Source organism: Dioscorea cayenensis, chromosome 16 (genome assembly GCF_009730915.1).
Source record: "Dioscorea cayenensis subsp. rotundata cultivar TDr96_F1 chromosome 16, TDr96_F1_v2_PseudoChromosome.rev07_lg8_w22 25.fasta, whole genome shotgun sequence".
Lineage (NCBI taxonomy): Eukaryota > Viridiplantae > Streptophyta > Magnoliopsida > Dioscoreales > Dioscoreaceae > Dioscorea > Dioscorea cayenensis.
In genome coordinates, this window is record NC_052486.1 from 17422924 (window position 1) to 17433886 (window position 10963).

At 38.9% G+C, this 10963-nt stretch overlaps 1 protein-coding gene across 1 annotated transcript; it reads right to left on the minus strand.

Moving 5' to 3' along the window:
- Nucleotides 1–807: 807 nt before the first annotated feature.
- On the minus strand, nt 808–2220 carry LOC120278571. The gene is made up of 3 exons (XM_039285320.1): nt 1706–2220; nt 1449–1554; nt 808–1098 (listed from the first exon to the last, which is right to left on the minus strand). Exons 1-3 carry the CDS (start codon nt 2218–2220, stop codon nt 808–810), a joined length of 912 nt encoding a protein of 303 aa, XP_039141254.1.
- Between the last annotated feature and the right edge of the window lie 8743 nt (nt 2221–10963).

Genomic DNA, 10963 nt, shown 5'->3' on the forward strand with positions numbered 1-10963 from the left:
TTTGGAAACCCAAAAAGTAGTTCAGTTCACCTACCATGCTCATCTCAAACTCTTCTTGCATTATATGAGCAAACTCATCCACATGCTTTTGTGGTGTTGAACCAAATATGATATCACCAACATAGATTTGTGCCACCATAAGATCTGATTTGGACTTCTTTATGAACAAAGTTTTGTTTGTTCCCCATCTTTGGTAGGCCTTCTCAAGCAAAAATTTTGTAAGCCTTTCATACCAAGCCCGAGGAGCTTGCTTCAAGCCATAGAGAGCCTTTTTCAATTTGAACACATGATCTGAATGTTGAGGATCTTCAAACCGTTTTGGTTGCTCCACAAAAACTTCTTCACTTATAACTCCAATTAGAAAAGCACTCTTGACATCTATTTGATGTAGCTTAAACTCCATACAACATGCTACTGCTAACAATAATATGATGGATTCCAGGTGTGCAACTGGTACAAATGTTTCATCAAAGTCAACTCCTTCAACTTGAGTATATCCTTGAGCTACACTAGTCTTGCTTTATTTCTGGTGATGTTGCCTTTGTCATCAGTCTTGTTCTTGAAAATCCACTTGGTTCCAATAACATTCACCTCCTTTGGCCTTGGGACCAATGTCCACACATCATTTTGAATAAATTGATTCAATTATTCTTGTATTGCAACCATACAGTATTCATCAACTAAAGCTTCTTTGACATTCTTTGGTTCAATAAGAGAGATATAACATGTGTATTCGGCCAATTCTCGATAATCTATTCGTTGAGTGCTTCTGGTTCTTTTTTCTTCAGTTACATTACCAATCACATTCTAAATAAGATGATTCTTCTTTATTCTTAAGGATGGTTCAAGACTGCTGTCTTCATTATCTTCTTCATCGTCAATTTCTTCTTTATCTGATCTTGAGATGATTTCACCTATTGTAACTTTAGTTGCAACATCAATTATAACTTGCTGTCTGTCTGAATCCTGAGCAATTTCTGTTGTTACAGTTGGTGTTGTAACCTGTGTTGCAATTTCTTGTTCTTCCTGTAGCTCTTCATCTGCTAATTCACAATTCTGAGTGATAAGCTTGTTTGACTCACTTGATGCACCTTGAGTCTTCATATTAGAGAAATCATCAACAATGATATTAATGATTTCCATCATCTTTTTGGTTCTTGAATTGAACACCCGATAGGCTCTACTGTAGTAGAGTACCCCAAGAATAATCCTTCATCACTTTTGTTGTCAAACTTTCCCAGCTGATCTCTATCATTCAAAATGTAACATTTGCTTCCAAAGATGTGAAAGTATTTAAGATTTGGCCTTTTACCTTTCCAAATTTCATACAGTGTCATGTTGGTTGAAGGCCGAATGTATACTCTATAGATGATGTAGCATGCTGTATTGATTGCTTTCGCCCAAAATCTTGTAGAGAGTTTCTTTGAATTCAACATAACTCTAGGCACCTCTTGGAGAGTGTGATTATTCCTTTCAACCACTCCGTTTTGTTGAGGAGTTTTTAGAGCTGAAAAATTCATGGTGAATCCCATATTCCTTGCTAAATTCTGCAAACTGAGCATTTTCAAATTCTGTTCAATGGTCACTTCTGATTCCGACAATCTTTCCTATTTGACACTCTTTCTCATTTTGGAGTTGCATACATAAATTCTTGAAAGCTTCAAAAGTTTCTGATTTCTCTTTGAGGAAGTCCACCTAAGTGTACCTGGAATAGTTATAGACACACATAAACACATATCTTTTACTTGACAAACTTTCTGTCTGTGTGGGTCCGATATAATCCATATGTAAGAGTTCAAGCACTCTTATTGTAACAATGTCTTGCACCACTTTGTGAGAAGCACGACTTTGCTTTCCCAGTTGACAAGGTCCACATACACCATCTTCCTTTTTTGTAAGCTTGGGCACTCCCTTAACAACTTTCATTTCTGTAATCTTTATCAGGTTCCTGAAGTTCAGATGTCCAAGCTTCTGATGCCAAATTTCAGTGATGTAGCAAGATGCGTTATAACAGACTTCCAATTTCTCTAGCAAATAGCAATTATTTAAAGATTTTGAACCGGTTAAAACACACTGACCAGGTTCATCATAGACTACACATCTCTCCTTAGTAAATTTTACCACCAGATTTTGATCACATAATTGACTTATACTCAGAAGATTTGCCTTCAGTCCTTCTACATGCAAAATGTTTTTTAGTCTTGCATACGCAGGAACCATCAATGTTCCTATTCCAACTACTTAACCTTTCTGACCATCACCAAAAGTCACATGCCCAATTAGACATTCTTTGTAATTCATTAAAAAACCTTTGTCACCTGTCATATGTCTTGAACAACCACTGTCAAAATACTAGTTATCTTTTGAGGATTTTTTCATTAAGGAGTATCCAACTAAATCTTCTTTTATGACCCATATCTTCTTGGTTTCTTTCTTCTTTTCTCTGGTATATGGTGTTTGCCTCATATTTTTGCCTTCTTTTATGTCTTTCTTCATCTTCCAACATCTTGGATGAATGTGCCCTTTGACACCACAGTAATGACATGTCGGAATCTACTTCTTTGCTTTTCCAAATACTCTATCATTCTTCATATCTTCCTTTAGTTGATAACACTCGGGTCTTATATGGCCTCATCTTCCACAATGAAAGCATATAGGGACTTGTCTTCTATGTCATCTCTTCTCCTTATTATACTTCCCTTGTTTATATTCTTGAGCATTTGATAGAACACAGCCTGTTTCAACTTTGTTTTCTTGCCTCCTGATGTCTCTTTTATATGATGTTGTGTCACACTTGTTTGAAAAGGTGCCTCCTCAATCTTGGCTTTTTTTTGTTCAGCTTTTCTTGACATTCTTTCAACTCTTTTGCAAGTTTTTATTATGTATGAACATTTTTTCAAGTTTATTTAACATGAGTTTATACCCATGCAGAAGATCATTTTCAGTAACCTCTTTACAAATAGTTTCTCTAGGTGTTACAATTGATGTTGTACCTGGACTTGCAAAAGCACTGAAATTTTTGAAAACTTTGACATTTTTTAGCACAGCTGGTAAAGAAGTATGATTGTTGTTTGTATCTTATGCTTTGTCTTCTTTCTAAATTTTTCTGAAATACCTGCACAATTCCTTAGTCAAAAGGGTAATTTCTTCTTCCTCTTCTATGTCTTCAGTTTGTTGCAAACCTTTTGGCCTTGTTGCTTCAGCTTTCAGAGCTACATCTTTTTCTCTTCTGCCTGGATTCATATTTATCTCATAGGCTTGTAAGGAACCCATCAATTCATCAAGTCTCATAGTTTTGATCCCTTGCCTTTTTTATCGTAGCAACCTTAGCATTAAATCTTCTTAGAAGAGATCTGAGAGTTTACTGAACAAGTTTTTTTTTATCAAAATACTTCTTACTGAGTTGAGATGCTTGATTTGCTATATCCATAAGTTTGCTATTGAACACGGTGATAGTCTCTTCTTCTTTCATCTTGAGATTCTCAAATCTGGTTGGCAACATCTGGAGCTTAGAAATTTTCACCAAATTTATACCTTCATGAATTTTTTATAGAATATCCCCAGCATTCTTGGCGCAATCACATGTTGTAACATACTTGAATTGGTTTTCATCTACTCCTCCAAAAATAGCATTGAGTGCTTTCCCATTGGCATTCGCTTTGAGCATATCTCCGGAACTCCAGTCACTCTTCTTTTTCATGGTCTCGTTTATGTTTTCATCAACTTCGATTTGGTGGAGACCATCCTTCTTTTACAGCTATCCATGCACTCTCATTAAGATATTTGATGAAAGCCTTCATGCGTGCCTTCCAATATGGATAATTTGATCCATCGAGCAACGGTGGTCATGTGACGGAAGCTCCTTCTTTTCCGGCCATCAATGGAACTTGTTAGGACCTCGCCAACTTTGAAACCAAAAAAAACACGGCGACCAAGTCTCTGATACCACTTGTTAGTTCCACCTATGTGGTTTGTGGTTTAGAGAATACTCAAACACTCATAGAAAGCTCACACAAACCAAACAAGAAGGAGACACACAAGATTTGTAACCCTGTTCGGCGTCCACTCTCCTATGTCTAGGTGGCCAAGCCCAGAGATAAACAATCCAATAAAAGAGGTGAAAATAGATGAGTACAAACACTTGTCACTCGCTGTCCCAACAATAAAGATCACTACCCTCTCAAAATTGTCTAGTGCTCAAACACTCTCCTCCACAAGTGACACACTCAATCTCAGAGCAAGGTAGCTTATATAGATGCCTCAACATCCTAAATATAGCACATACCTCTTTTATAATCTCCGCAGCTACTAATTTAAAACCTTCCAAAATTAGCTGTTGCAACTCCTGTTGTAACATGAATTGCAACATGGCCCTGACTGCTGACTTGACTAAGTTCTGGTTATGTTGTAAATGACCTAAAGACCCATCAATATCCCGGTCATGCTTAGTCTGAGTAGGTGCAACCCGATCTCCCGATCTCAACTATTAGAAACTAGCCTACTTCCTTAGTTCCTCGCCAGGCAGTCCCTTCGCAAAGGGCGCACGTCCTTGTGCGTTCTTATGAAGCTTGCCAAACTTGATCTTTAAATCACCAAGGTTTGGTCTTCAAATCTTCGCAAGAAAGATCTTCAATCAATCAACTCAATAATGCCAACAATAGGCATGTCTTCAAATCTTGCCCTTAATAGTCTTCAATCATCCTCATTAAGGTCTCTTCAAATCATACCATCAATAGTCTTCAATCATACCATTGATAGGTATTTCTTCAATTAAGTTCCATCCATATTTAGTCTTCAATCAAATCACCTAAATATGGTCTTGATATGATCTTGTCTTCAAGTTGTAATACATTGCCAAAAATAACCCCACTTAAATCTTCAAGATATTTGCCTCTAAGTCAAGACTCCTTACCATATCACCATGCCTTGCTATGTCATCAATTATGCCACATCACAGAGGTTGCCATGTCATTTTGACTATGTGTCAAATTATGCCAATTATAGTGCGGTTGTACTAACAATAACAATTTAAATTGTAATATGCTTCCATAATTTTGCCACAGTTCAATTTTTTTATTTTATCTTTTTAATATGTATACATTTAGCTATGAAATATATATTACCCATTATAGCTACAAAATCTATACTCATAACAATTTAAATTTTAAAATTATTTTTTTAATATGTATATAATGTTTGTAGCTATATATTAAAATTAGCCACTATTTTATTAATGGAGTCTATGGATTCATACTTAATTTGGAGTGGAGCTAAGCCGCCAGGTAGATCCTCGAAGCATAATCGGAAAGATTGAGAAGTAATAGGGAGCCTATGGATTCATACTTAATTATTTTCTTTATCTTTTCAATGTTGTGTGAACCCATGAGGGGCTAACAAGCATGTGTTGAATGCCATAGTTGTGATTGTCGTAGTATAGTTGCAAAATTCGATGTGCATGATTCCCCTAGTTGCAATTACAAAAATTGACATGTTTGATTTGCCGTAGATGTGACATTGCTTTGAGAGCACACATAGGATCCATAAGATGTACCTGATAGTTGTTGCAGAAGAGTCACGCATGTTTCACTAGCCGATTAGTCTGGGGTGCTACTTCTCATCACTACTTCTACCTAGTTTTTAGTCCTTCTCTTGCCATCCTTTTTCATCCTTCTTATTCTTTTTAGATCCTTAGAATATAACTTTATCCAAATCTTTAATTAGGCTAGATATTGGAAAAGGAATTAGTAATAGAAGATTACCAGCCCCTGTGGATTTGACTACCCAATTCTCATTGGGTACATTATAGTACTTCTTATGACTCGTGCACTTGCAGATATGCAAGGGGTGTGTCAAGTTTTTAGCGTCCTTGCTGGAGACTATCAATGTTTAGAAAAATTAGGACTCTAGTAATCTAGCCATTTTTTTACTTTACTTGTTTATATATTTTCTTTTCTTCTCTTAACTTGGTTTTTTACTCTTTTTTTTTTGTTTTGAAGGTTAATTTATATGGCATGAGTTAGTTCATCTCCTTTGGAGAGCCCTAATCTAGATATTGAACTCACTTTGCATGAGTTAGTTCATCTCCTTTGGAGAGCCCTGATCCAGATATTTAACTCACTTTGCATAGGAGATACCTTTCCTGTTGAGATAAGCATCGAAGTTGATTAAGAAGCTCTAATGGCCAGAAATTATAGAAGTATTTCAAATTATGCATGACCAATCATGGAAGGGTCAGGTTTAAGCATTGTTCACCTTTCTGTCATGAAGAATAATTTTTAATTGAAGCTGAACTTTATATAGATGGTACAACAGATGTGCCAGTTTGATGGATTACAGGATGAGGACCCTTATGCACATTTGATGAGTTTTCTTGAGATCTGTGATATGTTCAAGGCCAAAAAGTGTCCGAGGATGCGGTTTGCCTTTGACTGTTCCTATTTTCTATGCGAGGAAAGGCCAATCAGTGGCCAAGTTCCTTGCCAACTGGATCTATCATCACATACTGAGACCAATCTTGTTAGCTTAGGAATTCCTCACGAGATACATTCCTTAAGCTAAGATCACTAAGTTGTGAAGTGACATCTCTTCCTATCGGTAGTTGGAGTCAGAGACTATTTATGGCACTTGGGAGAGGTACAAGGATATGTTGAGGAAGTGTCCACAGCATAGTTTTGTTTAGTGTATGAAAATCTAGATTTTTTTTATAATGGGTTGAATGTAGCAATGAAACATATGCTTGATGCAGTGGCCGGGGGATCCTTTTGTAGTAAGCAACTTGATGCAGCGTAAATTTGTTCCACGAGATGGCTACTAATGGTTACCAGTGGGGTTCTGAGAGGAAAAAACCGGCTATGGCAGCCGGCATTTATGAGGTAGACATCTTGACCACTTTGGCAGCATGGGTTGAAGCAATTAATAAGAGGTTGGTCACTTCTTTGCAAATGCCTTACCAAGCACCAGTCATGAGTTGTGAGGTTTGGGGATCACAAGCCTGACAGAGGTGCCCCTCTACTGATTTGAGTGTTGAACTATCAGAACAACTAATATTTGAATAACCCTTATAGCAACACATACAATCCGGGGTGAAGGAACCACAAAAAACTTTCTTGGAGCCAACCGGGGCAAGGGCAAGTGCCACAAGGACAACTGAGGCCATCAAAACCTCACTAGCTATTTCCTCAACAACCTCTTGAAAAGGGAAAAAGGCCTTCTCTTGAGACCCACCTTGCAAGGTACATTCAAGCCAATGATGTTCGACTCATGGGTCATGAGGAGATGTTGAGAAATCAACAAGCATTTTTGAAGAATTTGGAACATCAAGTGGAGCGAATTGCCAAAACTCTTATTGAATGACCTCAAGGCTCATTCCCGAGCAATACTGAAGTTAATCCTTAAGAGTCCTTCAAGGCAGTTATGTTGATGAGTGGGAAGGAATTAACTTCCCCTCAAGTACAGAAATATGAAAACAGGCCTGAAGAACTTCAAAAATCTATATATAGGAAGTTCAAGGCAGAAATCTTTGGTTGTGGAGGTTGGTAAAGAGACCAAGGATGAGTATAAGGACAAGAGTGAAATTCTTGAATATTAACCCAAGTTATTCTACCCCACCAAGGTCAAGAAAAATCAACCGAATGAGTAGTTTAAGAAATTTTTAGAGATGTTCAAGACTATGCACATCAACATACCTTTTGTGGAAGCTTTAGCTCAAATGCCAAGATATGCAAAGTTTTTTAAGGAGCTTCTCACTAACAAGAGAAATTAGAGGAAGTGCCAATGGTGACACTTAGTGAAGAATGCTCAGCCATCCTCACCACAAGCTCCCAAAAAAGGAAAAGGAACCTGGGGGATTCATCATCCGGTGCCTTATAAGATATTTCAAAAATTGAGACTTAGAGAACCAAAGACAACTAAGATGATGACCCAACTTGCCGACTGATCCACTTGTCACCCACGATGAATTATTGAATATGTGTTGGTGAAAGTGGATAAGTTTTTTTTTTTCGGTTGACTTTGTCATCTTAGACATGGAGGGTAAAGTAGAAGTCCCTCTAATCCTTGGCTAAACCTTATTGGCAACTTCTCAAGCATTAATTGATGTCAAGGACGGCCGGATGGTGTTACGAGTAGGAGACGAGGATGTTACATTCAAGCTTCGGGACACAATGTGACCTCCCATGGACTTTGAAGAAACTTGCTATCATGTTGATGTTGTTGATGATACTGTTTTTGATTTTGTCTAAGAAACTTGGATGAAAGACGAGCTTGCTGAGTTGTTAAAAGATGAACCACTGGACAAACTAGATACAACCCTTGAAGAAGATTGTCATCAAGCGTTGCTAACTGATCCTACCCTAGCTCGGGTGTCCTCTAAGGGAAAAATGGCTTGGCCGAAGAGATGGTGGAAACAAGTCACCACTAGCAGAAAGAAGGCACCTATCTCACCCATAATACCAATTCATTCCACTTCTTTGTGTTTTGATGAGATGCATCTAATCGAATCATTAATTCTATACTCTTACAATTTAGTTTCAGGTGGCCATGAGAGGATTCGATTCCATGAACCTTCATGATGGGTGTCCAGGTACGTCAAGCTCATAACTTTAAAAAAATGCTCCTTGGGAAGCAGCCCAAGAATTTTAGTGTTTTCTTGTTTTGGTTTAGTTTTGTCATTTTTTGCAATTTGTTGAGTTCTTGTTTTGGCTGTTGTGTCTTGATTTTATTTTGAGTCTCTCAGATGTTCTCGAGTGTTGTTTGTTTGATTTCTCAGATTTAGATTTTGTCAAAATGCACTTGTGCTTTATTTTGGTTGTAAAACAAGGGAAACAGAGGTATAGAGGCCTTCCTAGGCCCAACAAGGTGTAAGCATGGCCATGTTTTATTACCATATACTTTATAGGAAGTGGAAAAATTGGGTACTCCAAGAAGCACATGTTTTGTGCTTCTAGCACAGTTGTGTTAATTTTTCTAGACTTTTTGTTGAAGTCTGTAATTTCCACGGCCCAAAAGCATGGGGGTAAGCATGACTATGCTTCCCGTTTGTGCATATTCCCCAATGACAAGCACGTGCTAAGCACACCTGTGCTTAGGCCGTGCTTGGGAGTGACCGTTCGAATTCCACTTGGTTTTATAAATAGTACGTTCCCTGGCGATCCCTCATTTCACTTTCTTTTTGCTGCCTCTTCTTCCTCTCGAGTTGGTGTATGATCTTTAGTGTTTTTTGTGAGATTTCTTTTCCGATTGTTCGTTGGTTTTCGAACGGCTTGCATTTTCAACGTTTCTTCCACAAATCTTCAATAATCTTTGAATTCCTTGGTTTTATTTTGAAATCCATGGTTAATCTTGCTTTAAATCCTTTGAAATGCATGCTTTCATGTTTTATTTTCATTTTAGAACACTTATCATGAAAAATAGGGCTAGAAACCATGATTCAAACCATTCTAGGGCTTTCGGGGGAAAATGACTTCTCCAAAACATAGGCCAGCTTTTTTAAAGCATGGACGTGGTTTTTGATGTCACGTAAGTGTGCTTTAGATAATCTCAATCCTACTTTTTTTCATTATGCGCTATAGTTCTTCCATTGTTTTATTAAAAATTTTCACTAAATGAACCTTGTTTACTTGCATACTATACCGAGGAAGAAAACATCACTAGACCCACTTCTAAGAGGCCTCAAGGCAAGGGTACGACCCAAGATACTCCCACTGGGCCTACCTTTAGCAAGTCATCTCACTAGGAGAGGTACACTTGCCTCTCCAGGCGATGATTTTGTGAGTTGAGAGAGATAGACTTAGAGGTCCTACAGGAGGTGGGCCTTAAGGGGGAGCTACATCGCCTCCTTAGAGCTGGAGCCTGGTGCCAGATCTTTTAGATCAAGGACACCATCTTCGATGTGCAAGCACAGGAGGTCTTAGCCATGTTCGAGCTACAACGCATCATAGTGAACTACCACCTCATCGACACCGTGCAATTCCAGGTATTCGGTGCTTTACAGAGGATGAACCTTATCGAGTTTTCCATTCGGATGGGCATCTATGATGCAGAGTTCATTCGAACTCCTACATATGATGCTTTGTTGGTTGTCCGACCTGGAGAAGAGTCTCAGGAGGACTGCTGGCAGTGGTTGAGCATGGACAGTAGATATGATCCCCAGAGGTCCAAGGCCACATCCCTCCGTTCCCCCGTGCTCAGGTTTATCCACTCCCTCCTCAGCCACACCTTGACAGGTCATGGATATAGCATCATTGTTGTCAACCAACGCGACTTCAAGTTCCTCCTGAGCTTCGTGGGCAGTTTTCACCTCCACCTGAGGCAAGAGCCAGTCCTTTCCATCTACCACCAGGGGACTGACCCTCGGGTCGGCGTCCTCTTTGTGGGTCCCTATATTTCCCGGCTTGTCCCGGGGATGGGCCTTTTAGAGGGGACCCAGAGGATGAGGATTGTGGGCGGTTATACGCCGATCATCTCGGAAATCCTCAGGTTCATGGGGATGTTGTGCGTTACTCACATAACTCGAGGAACAGAGTATCGTGTTCGGGATGTTGCTACCACCATTGCCTTAGCCCCAAAATCTCCTCTTGCCCCTATTTTTCAGAGATCCCCTCTGATTCCCCTGGCTTGAACCTTCTCCAGCCACGTTGCGCCTTCTACTAGTTCTCCTGATTTAAGCCATTGGTTGTAAAGGAGTGTGATGGGGATAGCCGATCACCTCAACGTTTAGCTGTCACCCCACCAACATTTCTAGCTTGTCCACAACAACATGTGGGGGTAGACACGGTGGATCTTGGTTACTCTAAGTCTGAGAGTGATAGTGACGTCTTCTGACTCACCAGCTACTTTATTTCCTCAATTTTGATAGTTACTTAAATATATTTTGTCTTTTTTTTCACTTTATCATCAATTATTTTTTTATATCTAAAGTACTAGCTTTCACACATCCTTTGAGGTAGCCTTTCTCCCATTGGGG